At 38.3% G+C, this 19939-nt stretch overlaps 1 protein-coding gene across 2 annotated transcripts in view; it reads right to left on the reverse strand.

Annotated features, from left to right (window-relative positions):
* Positions 1-6287: 6287 nt before the first annotated feature.
* Positions 6288-19939, reverse strand: part of CERS6 (ceramide synthase 6) — a 120997-nt gene continuing 107345 nt past the window's right edge. Inside the window, exons 9-11 of one of the 2 annotated variants that reach the window (XM_084523210.1) lie at positions 16819-16975; positions 15791-15814; positions 6288-11836 (exon numbers count right to left, since the gene is read on the reverse strand). In XM_084523210.1, the coding sequence (XP_084379336.1) occupies positions 11675-11836; positions 15791-15814; positions 16819-16975 (343 nt within the window). In that variant the 3' untranslated portion in view covers positions 6288-11674. The remainder of the gene's footprint in view (positions 11837-15790; positions 15815-16818; positions 16976-19939) is intronic. The other variant, XM_084523211.1, reaches the window with a different exon arrangement.

The raw sequence follows: 19939 nt of genomic DNA on the forward strand, positions 1-19939 counted from the left end.
TGGTATGTTCCCATGTATTGAGAATGTAGGGACACTGCCAAAAGTATTTCTGGGATTCTGAACTGTGTTCAAGTTCAAAAGAAAACCAAGAATGAGATGGATTTTGCATGACTTTCAGTTTGGCTGTAAACATGCCGGACACCTCTGTGACTTCCACTTGTAACAACCTTAGTATTTCCTATAAAGGATGTGTAGGAAGGTACACTTTGGCACATCCAATACACCGAATAAAATATGAAAGAATTGTAAGATGCAACTACTGTCATTATACACACAGAAGACTTAAGTGAATCCAAAGCTGTATAAAGATGTTGAATGATCAGCTCTAATATTAAGAAATGGCATGCAGTTACTTAGGAATGGATGTGGTTGCCCAATCATTTTGTTAAATTGCTAGCACTTAGTATACTTTACTAAGGTAAGAGAAGAAAACTAATCTATCAGCCTGTTCACTGGGACTTGAATGAATATGTTAAAGTTTGAGCACTGGCCCAGACTTTTGGGGAGTTACTACATCACCCCATTTATAATGGAGATGGATGTCATGCAATAGAGTTTTGAGAGTCTGAGCTCAAGTTACATTTGGCTGTAATATCAAGCATTAGAAATGTGCATCTAATCTTGTTTTGATTCAGCACTCATTCTATCCATACGGCAGCTGATAACGTCACAGTTAGCAACACATTTTTCTTCTTCCAGATAGCATTGTTCTAAGTTCTATGGTGGATACATGTCAGATCTCACAGCTGAGGTCTTATATAAGAATTCTCATATGCCAAACAGCTCAGTTTATGCTGGATGCTTGAACTACTTGAAAAAAAATGAGCCCAGAAATGGGACAGAAAGTTGCTAGATAAGTAGACACAGGAGGGTACTGATGCAATTTAATTAAAGAAGGATCACATTCCACCTCTGAATTTTAGGATTTTTAAGTGGGGAGATTGCAAGAAGTTGCCTAAATATGGCATGAAATGCTGTTGTCATGCAGTTGTATGGAAGCCTTACTCTGTCCTATTTTGGAAAGAGTCAAAATAAGCTGCATATATTTCTCTGTCTCTCAGCAGAGCATTGGCACAGTATAAGCTCTGGTTTTCCAGCCAGGTTCATATTGGTTGTTATGCAGTTTTTTTTCAGAGCATTAGTATTTCTGGTGAGACTTTAAATCCATTAGATAACTAGCCCTAATCAATTTATAAGTGTATTTATGGCCAGTGTGTATGTCCCACTCAAACGAGGCTGCCTGTCCTCTGCACTGCAGCAGCATTTCCTGCCAGCTCTTCTCATAGCTGTAGCAAACTTCTCTGCAATTTCTCTGTTTTATTCCTTATGACAGATGTGTGGACACTTGCTTAGATACCCAAGGCCAAATTCCCGGTTCAGTTTTGTGCTGGATACTTGGACTAGTTGCAGGAGTAGCACACACATTACTATAAAAGCTTAACAGTCAGCAATCTCAGTGGTTACAGACAAGTGTGCTGGGAATTTCAGCAAGAAGAGCATCTGTTCTTCCTGGACACCTTACTTACTGGGTTTAAGAGACACTCTTCTGATATTTCATCACTGTTCATGGGGAGAGCCAATGTGTTAAGAGTGTTAAAGTCCAGCTTAGGTACACCCCTAAGGAGTCTGTGAAGAGATCATGAAATGAAAGTACTGATCTCATTCCCAAGAAAATCATTCTCAGAATCAGCACTATCCTTTCCTCCTTTTTGAGTCTGGCAGCCTATAAACACACTGGATGAATTGCCTGGCAAGCGCACTAAGTCCTAGCAGAACAAATAGTTACATCATTTAAAGAAAAATCTGCTCTGTAGGTTTGTCTTTTTTTTTTTTTTTTTGAAAAAAAAAAAAAATCCAAAAAGATGACTAGGGCAGACCATAGGCAGAACTTGAACCGAATTTGTCAAATCAAGTTTTATATTGGCCTGAAATTAGTCTATTTTGAAACTGTTTTTAAAAAAACAGACATGTATATGTATTGGTTCTAGAAGTAAGCCTCTGTTAGGAGCTGCTATTGAGCATATTTGCCTTTACTGAAAGACAAGAATTCTTCACAATCATTTGCTCCATGTTTAGACAATCATTTTGCTAGGACATGAGTGCAGAATAATTAGCTACCAATACCAAAAGATTAGTTTGGCACATCTGTTTTCTTTCATTTTTGGACAAAAAGTGATTCTGCTACACTTAAGTAAATGAGATGTGCAGCAGTGCTGTGCTGTGGCTCTACAAGGGATCTATTTCTGGACTAAAAATATCAGTCACTGATCTCCATGAAATGGATCATCAGTCGGGAATAATCGTAAATGGTACCTGGACAGAATTAACAACACGAAGAACAGTGTTCATTCACATGGCAGTACAGCTGCAGAAGAAGGTTTAACAGGTGGAAGAATCTGGCCCACTGACTTCAATAAGAAGAAACCTATAGAGTGCTAATGTACTTCACCAAAAGGAAACTGAATATACTAGAAGATCAATCATCGAATATTCCAAAATCTACTGCTTACCTAGGATATATTTATGGAGAACTGACTTCATCCTCCACTGTGTGAAGTGTAACAGTGAGGACCACTATTCAAGACCTGGACTGAAGACTAATCCTATTTCAGGGATGCAGGAGACTCTCTGAATGAGTATAATTTCCTGAAAGTTCCCCAGGACACACGAGCTAATTCCCCCTTGCAAATGCTGGGAAATTTAAATAGCTCACTCTTGGGTAGCTGTACCATTAAGGCTGGGCACTGAGTCAGGGCTCCCTCACAAGGACTCACTAATGACACCACCTGCAACACCCATTTGAGTACAGACACTTCTTACTTTCAGGCCCGATGCACCCCTGAAGTGTGACTGTTAGTTCCCACTCCTGGGTTTTTGCAAACTGCATATCCATTACTGAGACCTGTCTTGGGCTTCAAATTTGGAAATTAGGATTTGGAAATTGCAAGAGATGTAAACAAGCAGCACACTGATTTGTCACTGACCATCCTCTGGCAGAATTACTAAAACTAAAGCCCTTTTACATATACAGCAGTGAAGATTTGAATATTCATCATTGCAGTCAATATACATACATCCATTCTAAATGGCACTCTAAAAACTGTTGCCTCTTGCTCCATAGCTGTGGCTTGGTTATGTGAATGATGTAGCAAGTTCTGGTCTAACAGTTTCCTGTACAGTATTTGCCTGATGACATTTCCACACTGTTTCCCCATCTCCACTGAAACAGTACAGAGAAGCCTCTGTTTCTTGATTTTGTTGATAAGAAACAGTGTGTTTGAAGCTTTACCTTTTAAAAAATACATTAATCAGTCCCCTGATGGCTGTTCTGATAACCCTGAATCAAGAAGGCTACTGAGAATACCACCAACTCAAGCTGTACAGAGGACAGCGTCATCTCCCGGCTCTATGATACAGGTTCAGATTGCCTCACAATTGCACTGGAAGTTTTTTTCCCCAACATCCAACACTGCAAGCTCAAACCCAATTTGCTGTTTTTAATATTCCAAAATCTTTCTTATCACTATTGCTTTTCAATTTCTTTCTCCCACTCTCTCTGTCGGTAGGGTTACTCTTCCCCAGAACACCTTAATATGTTTACCTTAATAGTTTACCTTAGTATTACCTTAATATGTTTATTTTGCCAACACACCTAACCTTAGGGCTCTCTGCAGGCTGTTTTATGTGGCAATCCATAGCCCCTCATACTGTGCATTAACTGAATTTCATGAAAGTAGGGCTAGTTTACCTCCAGGGTAATCTTTCAGTGCTTCTCATCTACTAGTTCTAAAACACTTTTTTCAGAACTTTTTTTTTTTTTTTTTTTTTTTTTTTTTTTTTAAATTTCACTCTTGATTCCATCACATTTTTACTTTAGGACTGAACTAGGAGTCCAAAAGCATGGGCTGCCTCCTACAGCCAGCCTCACTTGCTTCCTCTGTGCAAAGCAAAGCAAACCCCGTGGCTCCCCTGATGCACCAGCAGCAGCAGTCTGGGGAAATCCAGCTATCTGCAAAGTGCTCAACCCCTGCCCCTCTAACACTTGCATAGCTAAGCTTCACAGGGCAGGTTATAGGTGTTAATGAAAAATAAATGTAAAAGTAAAATAATCTTATTTGCATAAAGCAAATTAACCTACATTTGCCTTGCACAGATAGGTTTTGGATTACCAAAATTAATGGACAGCTGCTTAGTATTGGGTTTTCACAAAGCTGTGATCTCTGCATTTTACAGTGCAGAGGGAAGAGAAATCAGCAGCAAGAATTCTGGACACCACAGTTAGCCCAACATGCATTCTAGCTTCACACATGTTACTCATACCAATATACCTCTGATATCTCTTAAACTTTTTAATATTGAGTGTGTTTACATTTTCAAACTCCCCAGTAAAACAAACATGGGAACTCAGTGGAAATCACATTACAACCATCCTGGATTCCTCTAAACCTGAGCACAAATTAGAATCCTGTTCTATGAAATCCACTTAAGAAGGCAACCTACTGACAAAGGTAGGCAGCGTGAAATAAGTCAAAGGGCCGGGAATAGCATCATACAGAACAGGGCACAAAGAGGAACAAAAACAAAACAAAACAAAACAAAACAAAACAAACAAACAAAAAAAAAAAAAAAAAAAACAAGCAAAAAAACAGGATAAATTAGGGAAACAGCAATCCTCCATCCATGCTATCAGAGCCTGGACTACTGGTGTGGAGTGGAAATTCCTCCGTGCAAGCTCCCAGGCTCTGTCCATCACAGTGTGATGAGCTGCGTCACACTGAAATTTGCCCACTTAACACCTTTATACATTCAGATTCCTTCCACTCACCTCTTGTCCTGCAGGAGTCTGTGCTGGTCTCTCAAATGGCATTCTCTGTGGGCAACCACTGGGTTTTAGCTCTTCCGAAGCAGCACTGACCTCCTGAGGCTTCTTCTGAGATGGTGTTTCTTGTACAGAGGGTCTTTTACAGACTTAAAGGCAGTACACCAAGGAATTCTTGCTATTTCTAATATTATCCTGAGCCACTTTCTGTACACAGTGGCTCTTCCTGTACTATGTAAGTCGAGGAGTAGACATAGAGTAGGAAGCAAAAGACATTAGACATACAACTGAATAAACTAAAGAATAATTACATCTCTTAATAAATCTCTTCAATAACAAGAATTCAAATGCTGTATTAAAAGCACTGCAAGATTTGCTTTATATATTATAATAGACATATATTAACAATTGCAGTAATTACAGCATCACAGAATTAGTTCTTTAGTTTGTTAAACACAATGCAAATCCCCAGGTTTACTTCTCTTCGAAAGACAAATCTTCCACATGACATGTGAAGATTCCTACATAACTGGTAATTGTGTTATGAAAACTACTTCCTTAATTTTCTGCTGAAGTTGTGTGAATACTTTTTATGCATCGCATAATAGTATATATGTTTATGCAACATTTGAGTAATTCCTCATAATGTTTTAGTGCTGCACCACAGGCTGCCGGACGGTGGAATTTTGTAAGCTCTACTTTTGTGACCGTATGAAAGAAACTCCAGCTCAGGCATTGCTACACATAGCTAGTCTTTGTTTAAAAAACAAACCAAATCCAAATCCACCAACCAAAAAACAACAAACAAACAAAATAAAAAGACAAACCCTCAGCCACCCACCTATAAGCCTTTACCCCACTTCCTCTTAACAGCAGTGAAAAAAAAAACACAGAATCCTATCATAAATAAGCAAGCAGATTTGGTCTACTCCGTAATGACACAGGCCTGAAAGATGCAGGTTCCTTGGCAAAATAACAGCTTTTTCTCTGGAGAACCACTGTACAACAGTGGCCCTCTTCTCTCACTTCCAGAAGAGGTAAGTAGTTAGTGCTTTACTGACTGATAGTCTAACCAGAAACAAACAAACGAATGTCTAATTAAAAAAAAAAACTCTGACCACTTGTACTGAAAAAAATTACAGTTTTTCTGAGGCTCAAGCTGGTATTTCAGAAATGATAACTTTCAAAATTTTACATTTGAAATCTTAGCAAAATGACTTTTTTTTTTTTTTTGTAGTTTATTTTATTTTTATTTTATATAGAGAGAACTTGCTCTTCTGACACTTATTGTTATGAACTGCCTCAACCAAAAAATACCAGAAAATACCGCAGTGATGACCTCAGCAAAAACATAGTTTATCTGCTCTAGAAATGCTGGCATCTGCAGTGCGGATGACAATCCTTGATCTAAAAGAAAGGAAAAATGTCATTTGCATTTCATGAAAAAGAGAAGGCAAGTGACAGTAGATTCCTAATACTTATGTTTATTATGAAAGTGTCTCCAAATTTAAATAGCCCACAATACTGATTGGTTCCAGAGACTTTATGAGGGATAATTATTTTTCATATTAAAAACAAACAAAACCAAACCAACCAAGTTAAACACAAAATAACTCCCAAAGTTCTACACAATAGCTATACATAAAAGGACTTTCAGCTAGCTAGCACATCACTGTGTCTGGGACAGTGGAGTTCCTACACATCACTGCATTCTGAAAGAGTTGCTCAAGCACAGGATTGTCATGAAAACACAGGTGAAATAGTGTCATCTGCCTCACCCTGATTTGCAACAGGCAGTCAACATGCACAATACATATGAGAGCTTGTCTATGGATCTACTTAAATCCCAGGACTGTGAGAAGTTGAATTTCAACAGAAGAAGATGTAAAATGTGTTTCCTTACACAAATCATTTTAGGTCATGTAAGACAATCTTGTTGGTTTTTCATCGTCACAGCTCCATAACATCAATTCATGGTATTTCCTCCATTTTTCAAATTGAAAGCAGTTTCAAAAACAGAATTCTGTACAGACACACTCAAACTCTGTGTTTTCATTGCAACTACAATCAGAAATCTTTACAATTTAAAGGCTACACATTTATGCCACTTTTCCAAACTTCCACTAGTGTTTTTCAAAAAGAAAAGAAATAAAGAATAAGGTTGTCTTACTGAAGTTCCCATTAGGTCCCTGTTCCAAATCAAAACCAGTCAAAACAAGTAATACAAACTGGTTTTGCTTTATGGTTTAAAGGCAACTATAGTTTGCAGAACACTGAAGTTAGGCCTAATAGGTTTTACATCACAGGAAGGGTAAAAAGTATTCAATAGCTCCTTTTGCACAAATGTCACAAGTAGTAGACAATAGGAGACATACAAAAATGGGTTGTAGCAAATAGATTAAAAAAATACCAAAGCATCAACTGTAGAAAACCAATAATAGCCCATATTTCTCCGAGAATACAGAAGGCTGCAGTAATGAAAAGATGAATGTAACAGGCATTAGGCTTCCTACTAGAATACGCTGCGTAAAACATGCAGCATCTAAATCAACTCATGTTGATCATCATTGACATTTGCTGCAGGGTAACAGCTTCTGCCATTGTGTTCTGTTCAGAACTAGAACGTGATTTTCACTTAAAACAGATATAGATTTAAAACAAGAATCGTTTTACCATAAGCAAAGCTTTAGTGCATGTACTTGGGTCTCAGAAAAAGGATTTGGCATCAGCAATCACACAGACTGGTTCCAGGCTGAAACAGGAGCACCTAAAGATGTGACACCCATTTCAGTTCTGCTGGAATCATTAAATAAATAACACATATAAAAACTACAAAATGGCAACAAGGAAACAGCATGGGACACTTTGGTATTTTAGAACTAGCACTATTTAACAGCAATCAAGATCCAAACGACGCCAATATCCACCCTTGTTGTTTGATCAGATATTTCTACCAATTTCTGCAATGTATAAGTGTTTTGTTTTTTTTTAATGGAGAAAACAACAACAACAAAAACAGCAACATATTTTTCTTTTGGTATGAAAAATGCCAATATGAAAAACAGTAAACAAAAGGAGACCTGAATCTTATTTTACTATATTCTGGGCTGGCTAGGGAGAGAAGACAAATTCTTTCTACTTACTAATAAACTCTACACAACATTTCCTCATTTTCCTACTTCAACATCTCAACCACTGTGTTGTGTACTGTACTATAAAAAGGGAGCATAGAGTTTGAAGACAAATAGGTTACGGAATACAAACCCTCATTTCAAAAATGACTAAAATGACTAAAATGACAATTCTACAAAAGGTACGAATATACAGAACTTTCTAAGATATCGCATTTACCATGAGCCATGCGAATCACTTTAATAAATTTTCAGGAATGTGTGTGATCATCTTCTAAATACTTAATGGCCTCCAAAAGCACCTTGCAAAGCTCTTCAGCAGAGAAGCAAACAAATTCAATTAAAAAGGAAATAGTTGCATGACATTATCTCTGCAGAGTGGAAGAAGAAGCCAAAGTTTTGACAACCATTGGTCAAAGCAATAAATCAAAGCACACTGCCAAGTATGACCACTAAAACACTTGGTCCTTCTCAGTAAAGACAGAAAAAATGTGTGAATTTTTCATCTCCATTAAAAATTGTAGCTTGAAAGTTTAGCGATTGTTCAGCAAAGGTTAATTAAGTACTTGACACTTCTTTAGTCTTATCCCATTTCCGCAAATATGCCATTTGAATCTCTTACCTTGCCTATTTTCCAGACATATCTGTATTAAGTTTATCCTAGGCTGCTAAGAATGGACTCCAAAAAGCCTGGTTTATAGGAGATGAGTAAGTTACTAGACATCAGCTGAATCTTGGTAACTGTTTACATGCTTTAGTGAGTAATAGACACAACTTATTTTAAATGTCAAAGGAAGAGTTTCAATTCAAATTGCATTATTTAACAGTGGGGGTACACTAAGAATCTACATATCCAGAAATGGTCAAGCCAATTCAAGGGTTGTAACCTTGACTGAACATCTGAATCAATGGTCTACAGCACAACTGGAGAGGACCAACAGAGAGAGACCAAAGGTCTCCTGTCTCTTGTTTGAGGACTGTTCATGAGAATTGCTTTCTTTCCTGATATCGATGATATCACAGCACTACAGGTGTACACCAACAGTTGAGAGCAACATTTTGTCCCCACATACAACAAAATATTTACCAGAATGCCATTTTTATACCTATCTTTGCAGAAGGAAAAGGTCCAGTAGAGGTAGAAATCAACATTACGAAGATGTGTTTCAGCTATTCACTGAGGGGGTGATTGGGCACTGGAGCAGGCTTCCCAGGGCAGTGATCACAGCACCAAGCCTGCTGGAGTTCAAAAAGCATTTGGACAATGCTCTTGGACACATGGTCTGATTTTTAGGTAGACCTGTGTGGAACCAGGAGTTAGACTTGGTGATCTCGGGACCCTTCCAACTGAGGGTATTCTATAATTCTATGATTCTAAGCTGTTACTCTCAAGAACTTTCTCAGCAGGTCAGATGTCAGAACTAACAATGCTTATTCAATATATCCCAATAAAATTTTATTTTAAAACCTTACTATAATGTTCATAGTAATTAGTAACAACTGCCACTTCAAATACTGTGGATGGGATACCTTCTATTGCAATCATGGTATCTTCACACATATACCTGGCCTTACAGATAACTGTATGAAATCAGGGTCACAGGAGACAGATTAGAAAAATTAGAGGCAAAGAAGCTTTTAGGGGAGAAGGAGATTTGAATAAGACTCTCTTGCTCCCTCATACATGCTCAGGGACATATAAGCTTTGAAGCTGTTGAATTACAAGGAGCCTGGATTTTTCAAGTGATGTCTGTAAAACACAGTGTTCCTCACATGATTTAGAAGTTTTCAGTTTTCTTACCTTTATTTGTTACTAAATGGTGGTACTATTTTCATTCACACCATTCTGTCTTTACTTTCAGCACATCGTTCACTAACATGCATATGGTCCCTATGGATAATAAAGGTTTCCAAAGTTTTCAAGAGTCACGAGTAGAATGGAACGAATTGCAGTGTTTCAAAAAGAGAGAAGTGGCAACAAAACTTTCTTCAGTGGAGTCTGTATACATTAGAGCCTTTAAACATGTTTTATGATGATAGAAATCATCTATATTTTGCTATTTGCATAGGGTGGAAGGAATAAGAAATACTTCCTGGCCTAGGCTTCCAGCTGAACACAGCACTCCAGTCCCTTTCTGTACAGAAGACACACTGTTACATTTTTTTCTGATTTATTCCTTCCTTTTTTTTTTCCTTTTTTATTTTTTTTTAAATATATATATAAGTCTTTGGTCTACAAGCACATTGGTTCTGTGTGCACATATACAATACTGTTAAACAGTAGGTTGCATAGAGTCTGTTGCCCAAGAACCTTGCCTACTTTTGGCACTGCTGTCACAAATCACAGAAAAGTGTCCTCCAAGAGTTGTATGATCCTTAGCATCCTACATCAAACTGTGATCTAGAAACTGGAATAAGTGTTATATGTATATATATATATTATGTTAAAAGAGGATGTTAGTTTTAGGTGTTATTTTGTCTTCTTTGGGACACGGTTTGTAAATATTGGATGAAGTAGGAGAGCAAAATTATTTAACAGACACACCTTTTTTTTTTTTTTTTATGAAGGTGACAAAATACTGCCGAGCCTTCGAAGTTTGCTGTGAATTATGTTAAGTGAATTTTGCTCAAGTTCTCATGCATTTAAAATAAACTACTTCTAGTAATGTATGGCATTGTGCATTTTCTCTCTTCAGCCTACCAAAAAAGTGGCAATAATTATAAGAATGATACCTAGACTGAACTGTGTTTGAGGAAGCAATGACTTTCAATCTGCTGTTTTTTCAATAACAACTCTGCTCTCATCCATCTTAATTTACAAGATCAGTTTCAGGAGTGAGTTCTGGATTCACAATGGTGCACTTGAACAAATACCTTTCAACATGGAATCTCCGCATAAAGCTGCAATCTATAGAGGTCAAAAAATTGCAAGACAAAAAAAACCAACAACACAACAACAAAACAAATAAAAAACAATACAAGAATGAGTGTATCTTAACCATTAACATAAATGCTTTTGGGCATTTGCACAACCAATCAAATCTACTTCTAACGCAATTAACCACCAATTTTGAATTTTAGCTTATGCTAAAATAACATCTCACAATGGCAACAGTTCTTTTTCCCCAAATTGCTAATGGACCATATTACCTACTATTTAAAATATCAATCCAATGTTTTAAAACTTTCTGTTGGAGAAACGGCCACTGTGAATTGATAGGCAATTTCAAAACCAGCACTTTAAAACACAAAGATAGCAAAAATATCTGAAGCGGAACTAGAATCTGTAAAGCTATGTTCTATCTTTTGTAATTAATAAATCAAGCAACTATTACTTATAGCAGACTCAGCAAAAGCAACAGGGATGGACAGAAGAGATCTGAGCGTGATGCTCTCCACCACTGAGAAAAAAGTTTGAGAAAGGATATTCCCTTTTGTTCAGAAGTTCCCAGAAAGAATACAAAATAAATAATATTTTAAAGACAGTACAAGTGAAAATACTGCTCCCATTGTGTCAATTACATACACATACAGCATGCCTACGTATACAGAATGATGTGTTGTCTTCATTCACAAACAGGAAATATGGCAGTGCACTATCTGAATGCTTTTATACTCCTAATTTTTTCTGATGCTGAGATATATGAAGAAACCGCATTCGCAACTTATAATTTACTTCCATAGCAAACAGTTCATTCTGTTTGTGTCTCATGACACCCAGGGATTAATGCTCCTCTGAGCAAGTGCCACCAGTGATATACCCGTTTGTCCCATTGGCACCACCGGTCCCATTAGTGGTGATAGAGCTGTGCGGGGTCTTTGAGCGAGGTACTGTTTCTTCCTCATCTGAACTTGATTCAATGTCACTTCGGTCATCCTTTGCTACCTGCAGAATTTGAAGAAGAAGCAAGCAGTAGATAATTTTAAGGAAAGAACTGAGCTTTTTGGTTCAAGCTGGAGTCAGAGAATTCAAACAGCTTTCAGCTGGAGCTTTGAAAGTGGTATCAGCTCTGGCACATTCTCTGCCTTTGCCTGCCTGCACAGCTTCAAACACAGCTGCCTGTACACACACCCTCTGCATGCAGAGGCAGGGTGAGAACTGTGCCCTGATGCATTAAAGGCATTATGTCAAAGGGAGAGCACAGAGTTCAAGGCAAAGGGTGGTACCCCAACTAAAGGTAACCACAGTCCAAGCTCCCTAGTTCAACCTAGTCTATGTCCTTCTGCCCTCCCACTACAACTCCATTTTCTTTGTCTTCCAGACATGGGGAGTCTCATAACTGGCACAGGGATTCCCATACTTCCTTTGGGGTGATTTTCTTTGACCTGATAATGCCAGAATAAATAAAAAGTACTAAAGTACTAACTTATTATTTATAAGTACTAACTTCTCCCCCATCACCTTCCACATGGCTCCCAGGAGCTGTGCTGTGGGCTGGCTGTAGGAGGTAGGAGTGCTGGCCTAAACACACCTCACTGCACCAGTCTCTGATCTCTGAGACATGGTGAGAGCAGTGCTCGGGAACACCAGTTGTAGTCCAGTCCCTAGCACAGGAACCCCACATGTTCTCGAGCACTTCAACCATCTGCCCCAGTGTGCCATTGGAAAGCTGCTTCAGAAACACGCTGACTTTAACTGCTAGGGATTTCCTGCTAATTTCCAGCTGAACTTCATTCCTGCCAATTTATACCCATTTACTGGATGAATTCTGTTCCTTAGACTAAGGAGTCTGCTCTTCTCCATTGTAGAGCTCTTTGAAGATCATAAATGAGGATCACTAAGTTTGAGAACTGAGCACTAAGTCCCTTCAGAATCCCTGAGGTGACTTTGCTTTGCTGTGTTCAGTCATGTGCACCAAAAACAAGTAAAAATGTGGGGAAGCCAACAACAGACAGGTTAAGAAGAGCAAAGAAGGGCAACAGAAAAGAAAATCCTGCAAAGAAAAAGCCCTGCCTACCCTATTTTTTCAGGGCTGTTTTTTTTCTAGGAGGTAACAGCGGCACTGCCAACATGTAGGATCATAGGATAACTCAGGTCAGAACAGGCCTCAGGAAGTCTATGCCTAGCCTCCTGCTCACAGCAGGATCATCTGTGAAGTCATCGAAGGTTTATCCCAGAGCTTTATCCAGACTGGTCTTGATAAACTCCAAAACTGATAAAAGTACATGAGAGAAGTTTAAAAAGAGAAAAAAAGAAAAAGAAAAATCGGCAGCAACAGAGAGAGGCATGAAGTCGAAGATGCAGGCAGCTTTTAAAGATGCAGCTGTCCATGCCTGACTGTATAGCTGAGCTTCCTAATTCTTTTTGGATCTATCCATCCTGTGCAAGTTACCACATCTGAAAATTACAATTGACTTTACTATAGGGAGTGGACATAAAGGTGACAAAACTCATGGCAAGTCTTTTCACCAAGGAAATTAAAACAATTAAAGAACAGGGAATGTCACTGAATATATATGTTTGCTTACAACAATCCTCCGCCATCCCAGAAACCCCTGAAGACAATTTCGCTCTCCAGCTGTTGCTTCAGAAATGACTATTTGCCTTTGAGGCTCCCAGTGCAGTTACCACCCTTACAATACTGTAACACCTGAGTAACACTACTCTGTTTGGGAACAGAGAAGAAAGGAACACAAAGTTCCCATACGCCTGAGCATAACTGCTTTTTAATGTCAATGTCTAGCATGGCAGCAGTTCTGACACCTGTGAAATTGGACTCAGCTGAGGTCAGAAATTCAATACCATACCTACGCAGCTTCAATTAACAGATTACTTCAGTGTCTTATATACAGGGACTTTTGTATTAAAACTGTTGTGGATATAGAACTAAGCTCAGAATTACACCTTTATCAGACAAAAGAGAATGGGCTCTCAGAGTGTGCCTGTGATCAACGTGAGGGCAGACTAGACGATCTTAAAATTCTGCATCATTTTAAATTCTTTTAATATATTAAATTTACTGCAAAATCCTCTGCTAGCATCCTGCCCTGAAGCCAATTAACCAGAAGAAGATTGTATGATGGGACCATTTATACAGTGCAGCAAGTGACATACCAGGGCCTTTCTACATGTACATAAAACGTGGTATGAATGCAGCACATCTTGCAGTACTTAATTATCTTTGTTTATTTCCAAAAGAACCCATTGGAGTAATTCCTACAGAGTGCATTTAGAAAATATGTACCTAGATTTATAAAACTCCTAAGCATAACAAAAATTAAGAAATAGATTATCAGGACTGGTTACAAATTTAATGATAAGAAATTGCTTTACTAGCTGAGCTGTTCCAAAGGTAAATAATCACAGAATCACAGAACTGTAGGGGTTGGAAGGGACCTCGATAGATCATCGGGTCCAACCCCCCTGACAAAGCAGGTTCCTCAGAGCAGGCTGCCCAGGTAGGTGTAGTGACCAGGTAGGGACCTCTCCTAAGACATGCCAGAAAGGTTATATCTGTTCTGCAACAGGAAATTTGATTCACATCCTCAGTCCATGCTCTAATAGATGTGCCTTTGATTATGAAGGTAGCACAGCCACCATTTTGGTTGCAGCCTCCCTGCAAAACTGTCTCTTCAGGAAAATCCCTCCCTGACTCACCAAACTGTTCCATTAAAAACACCTGAAAGCAATACACTTTATAACACAGATGTTGTTATTTGTCTTGACATTATTATTATTATTATTATTTTTAATCAGTGAGGTGTTTTGGTTTTGGTGTTGACCCAAAATAAATTACATTTGATTTATGGATATATTTTGCTGGGAAAAGTTCTGTCCCAACACTTTCTGCCCAATAAATAATCTGAGTGACTGCAAAACTGACATGAGATATATTTATAGAGGATCTACATTTCTATTTATTTCAGGAAGACTTATTTCCTGTGTCTGTTATTCTATAGGAGAAAAAAAATAAATAAAAGTAATGCATAGAAAGTAATGGTTATTAATGTCTAACACTTGTGGTGGAACTACAACTCACTGAGCATCCTGTGTGTGACAACTGAGACTTGCAAACTGGCCCTACCACCAGGCTGGACTTCCATCCTCATGATCCTTTGACCTACTTTTCTCGATGTGCCTAAGACGGCAAAGCAGAAGTAAGGTAAGGATGACTACAAGGACTGGTGCAATTCAGAGTTTTACACTACACAGGCCTCACAGTAATGAAGAATTTCCTCAGACTAGTTTCTGGTGGGGAAAGACACTGGTGTACGGTACAAACTCTTGAACTACATTGGTGCAATTTTTCAAATGGCCTCTAGATGCATCTAGTTCTAGTAAATACTAGTAATACAACAATAAAACCATAATTAAGAAAGAAGATCTACTGTAAGATATCTACAAAGTTCTGTGAAAACACTGCTTATTTTATTGTGGAAACTGAAAGACTAGGGTTGTAAGTGAGGAAGAAAGTTAAGATCTAGAGGAAGAATCCTCAAGTCGTGTATGTGCAGCTTTAACATTGTCACTGTCTTCTTGCAAGTGTCTAACTCTGCTTTCATGCAATCTTAATTTCCTCCTTCTGTGCAATTGGTTGAACTACAAGGCAGAGGACTTATGCTCTCACATATGCTTCCTCAATGGTGACAGAGCAGCATGTGTAAAAATGGTTGTAATGCAATAACACTCAGATACTATGAATAGAAGAGGGTTTGAATGGTGTTGGACAATGCACGGGAAAGAAGCAAAAACACCCTTTAAAGACAGCCTTCCTTTAAATATGTAATCACAAACAATGGATAAAAACATCAAGCAGAAACTGCAAAAGAAAAAAAGAAAAACAACACCCTGCTATTGTGCAGAGCACATCTTTTGCATAGTAAATTTAAAGAAACTTACATGCAAGGGGTTCCACTTCCCAGCCTTCCAGCACAGCACAAGGGAAAGGATAAACAAGCAGAGTAAGAGATAGTATGAAACACTTTTTGAAGTCACTGGTTTAATTCAAATGGGACAGCTGAGGGTAATAACTGGTAAAAGCAGAGAAGCCCGAAGTGTGGCTTTCAGGCATAATACAGTTCAAGAACACACAGCCACGAGAACGAGTGGCAGACTCTGGACTCTGTCCAGCAAGAGGCTGAGCTCTCAAATACATTCACAGAAAGCAGTTATCTTCAGAACAATCCCATTCCCTTCAGAGGTGGTCACATGTCTAAAATATCAACTTATGAGCTCTACTGTTTAAGGGCAAAATACCCTGTACTTTACATGATCAATGTAAACTTCTTTAATCTAAATATGAGTGCAGATTCTGCACAGGAAGTGTACTGGGGCTAGTATTTCTGTGAATTACATCTCCCCATCAAATCTAACACTGTTAGCAATATACTACATCGCATCCCAAACAGTCTTGCTGTGAGATTCCTAGAAAGCAAGTACATAGCCCTTTGCAGGATCTCATTATACCAAAATCCAAAAGAGATTGTGGTTTGTAACTTTGCCACTAGCAAAGGCAGCAGAATTTCAGTTTGTATTATTATAACTACCAGCTGGGAAATTAACACTTTTCTAACTACTACAAAGAAGAGAAACAGAACTGGCAGTCACTAAAGAGCAGTTTGCCTTTTTTTTTTTTTTTTTTTTAAATCCGATTTCTGGAATGTAGTTTGGTTCAGTGCATCAGATTATAAAAAAGAAGCATGGAAGCACATATAAATACAGTCACTATAAAGAATGTACTAACTTATTTAACATTTGTTAGGAGTGGAAGAAAATTCCATGAAAAGGAAAGATGTGTTTATGTAAGACAACATGTGCCTTTAGTAATGGGTTATGGATCAGAAAGAACAAGTACCTAAGAAGTAACCATGTATTGATAATGAAAAAGTTAAAAAGAGTAAACACGAAACAGAGGTGTGCTGTCTTACCTTGCCCTTTGAAATAGCTTTGTAGGCTGCCTTTACAATTAGGTAAGACCAAAAACAGTGCAGAATTTGAAGAACCACAAGCAACACATTGAAGACCCACAAGGCAGGAAAATTGCCCAGAGCTTCATACAGTTCAAACAACGTAGTGTTTAATATCCTAGAAGAGAATGAAACAGAAAAATAATTACACTTGCTTTAGGCCAACAACCTAAAAAAAAAGACCTTTATAAATCAAGATGACAAATACGTGATAAGATGGGATCCACCCATATAGTTGCTTCTTACAGCAACAGCGACTTGGACTGAATTGTATTGGTGTCTCCAGAGATTACCACCACCAAAATGTTGCTTTCAATGTTTAACATCACTTAACAAACATCATGTATAGGAAAAAACAATTCTCAGAGTGCATTTCTTCCCTTCTTTTATAAAGCTGGCAGGTGTCAACTCTCTTAAATAACCCCATCCCTGATTAATAACAAAAATTACCTATTTATTTATTTTTGATCTTGACTTCTGATGGGTTTGGGTTTAGTAACTGCCTATTACCAATAGGTAAGAGAATGCATGAGGATTGCTACTTTGCACTACAACTCCCAGGCAGTACTGTGCTCTTCAAACCACACTCCCAGGCTGGGATGGTGATTGCAACCTCCCTTGCTACACAAGGGAGAGCTGTACAAAGAGCTGGGCAAGGTTCCCTGCACACTGCCATCTGAAGTCCTGACAGAAGCTGATGGGCTTGCCTCAGCGTACACAGCTATTTTCTTTCTTGACATCAACAAAGTGAGTAAAGTGCTATCAAGAACAGAAAACACAGCCTGAGCTTGTTCCATTAATATGAAACTTTACCAGTATATGAAACAACGGCATACACATGGCAGGATTCCGCCCCTTGTGGGGTTTTCCAAGACTGAGAGTGAGCTTTAGTGCAGGCACTGAAAGTGATGCTAAAATATGACTTGCAAAGCTTTGTAAATACAGAACTAATTATTCTCTGCCCATAACACTGATATAACAGATGATTTTGATCTAGACGTTAGCAAATAGCCTGACAGTAGAAAGTGAATAACAGGCATTAAAACAATTGCATTTTTGGAAACAAATAACGATCTATGAATGCCTGTTATGGGAGGATGGAGGTGGCCAAGAAAGGAGGAAATATGAGGATTTGTCAATCTCCATCCATTTTCCCTGCTGGTATGTATTTTTTTTACTTAGCTATCAGCCTGTAGCCACTAGATGGCAGCAGATGTGCTTTGTCTGAAGGCAAGGGATCTAACTGAGGTCCTGTAAGGGATTCAGGACAGTATGCTTTACTTTTGAAGTGTTAGAGATACTGGGCTCTACTTTTTAATAAACAATCAAGCTTGCCATAATCCTTTCCACATAAAATTCAGCTCAAGCAATATTTTATTAAGAGGAACGTACACACAGCAAACCCAGAAAATAACATTTAGTGGTAATGATTTATGCGTATAAACAGTATTGGCCAAAAATCAGTCAGCAATTTTTAATACACTGGCCTTAATACTCTAGGGCATTTCATAATAAATATTTTACCTTTTTATTTTTGCTTTCTTATGCTAAACTACAAATGCTTTGCAATTTAGTGACAAGTGGACTTCTTATAACCTTATTATCCAGCTGTGTTTTTTAGAACGTTTTCTGTTTCTGGAGTGAACATCAGAAAAAGAAACTGTTTTCCAGCTGATGCAAAAAACCCCATCACATTATTGCTTTTGTCAGCTAAAACTCTCCAGTCTCAGCTTTCTGCTATTTGTTCTGCCAATGGTAGCATTGCTCCATGGCACTGCAATACCCCACTTCATAATTCAAGGGGAAACTCTCAGGCATATCAAAACATAGCTGTAGTCAGCACTGTTTTACTTCACCAGTACTTAGTTTAGTTCAAACTACGATATCAAATTCAAACTTTACATCAACTCCTGTATGCAAGCCTACTGTTATTTACATCCAACTGTCTTCTTTTATGTCTAGAATTTTATGTGCTCCAGAATTTAAGTGCAGTTTCTACAGGTTTCTATCTGAATTTTTATTCACTGGCCTGAGTTAATCTCTGCTGACTTCCATAGTAGTCAAGTCAAAAAAGCAGCATTAGAGACACAGATGGTCTGTTCTTGCAGGACTGCAAAATATTACGAAGATGGGAAGGCCAAAAAGAGTGCTTGTGATTCCAAAAACAGTTTCACTGTGCAAATGAGTCATCTACTGTGTACGAGGTATGGGAAATAAGCTTGCGCTGGAAAAGCAGAACTCTCTGTAACTTGCTTGTGCCTGGCATACTAAGGACAGACTGGAACTCTCCATAAAAGCTGCTGAAAAGATCTCACTAATTGCTCAGTAATGTTAGGAGGGGTCAGAGACACGATGTGCAGGCTAGCTGTGGAGATACAGCTAATGCTTACAGCATCTAGGCACAAAAGGCTGAGCAGAAGCTGAGTGGAAACTACAGAAAATTATGGAAAAAATGGAGGAAAGCAAATAGACTTTTTCTAAATATGAATCAATTATTTCATATCAAAAGCCTGAAATGGGGGGAAATCATAAGGTTAATGGGACAGAAAACAGAGAGTAATTCTTCCTATAGACTGAGGAAGGGACGGAGGAAGAAAAGTTAGACAACTTTGCACCAATTCTGCTTTTGAAAGAATTCAACAGAAGTATTTTAACCAACTGCATGAGTAACAGGGGCTGGAAGAAGCAGCATGAGAATGGATTACATGAAGGAAAGAGCATCTATGGCATGAATGTATAAATCAACCTTTGGTTCAGCTACTCAGAAAGGTGCTTAGGTACTTAAACCTGCAAACCTGCTGCTGGAATATTTCAGTTCTGCAGTAGTTAAATCCCAGCTTTTCAAAATGAATGGTGGAAACTTTGATTCCTGTCTCTCTGACTTAAAAAGTTGGATTTGATCTCAGAGAAAGAAATTACTTTAAGATGCAAGTGCTCTACTTCTCTGAAAACTTTGGTCAGCATTTCTCAGGTCCTGCAATTTGACACAAAATATTAGCTTCTGCTTTGAAAACAGGTACTGGCCTACAGAAATCTTCCTGGGGCATTGAAAGATTTTAATAGCTGAACAAAACACCAGAAT

Source organism: Aythya ferina, assembly GCF_964211825.1.
Source record: "Aythya ferina genome assembly, chromosome: 6".
Classification (NCBI taxonomy): domain Eukaryota; kingdom Metazoa; phylum Chordata; class Aves; order Anseriformes; family Anatidae; genus Aythya; species Aythya ferina.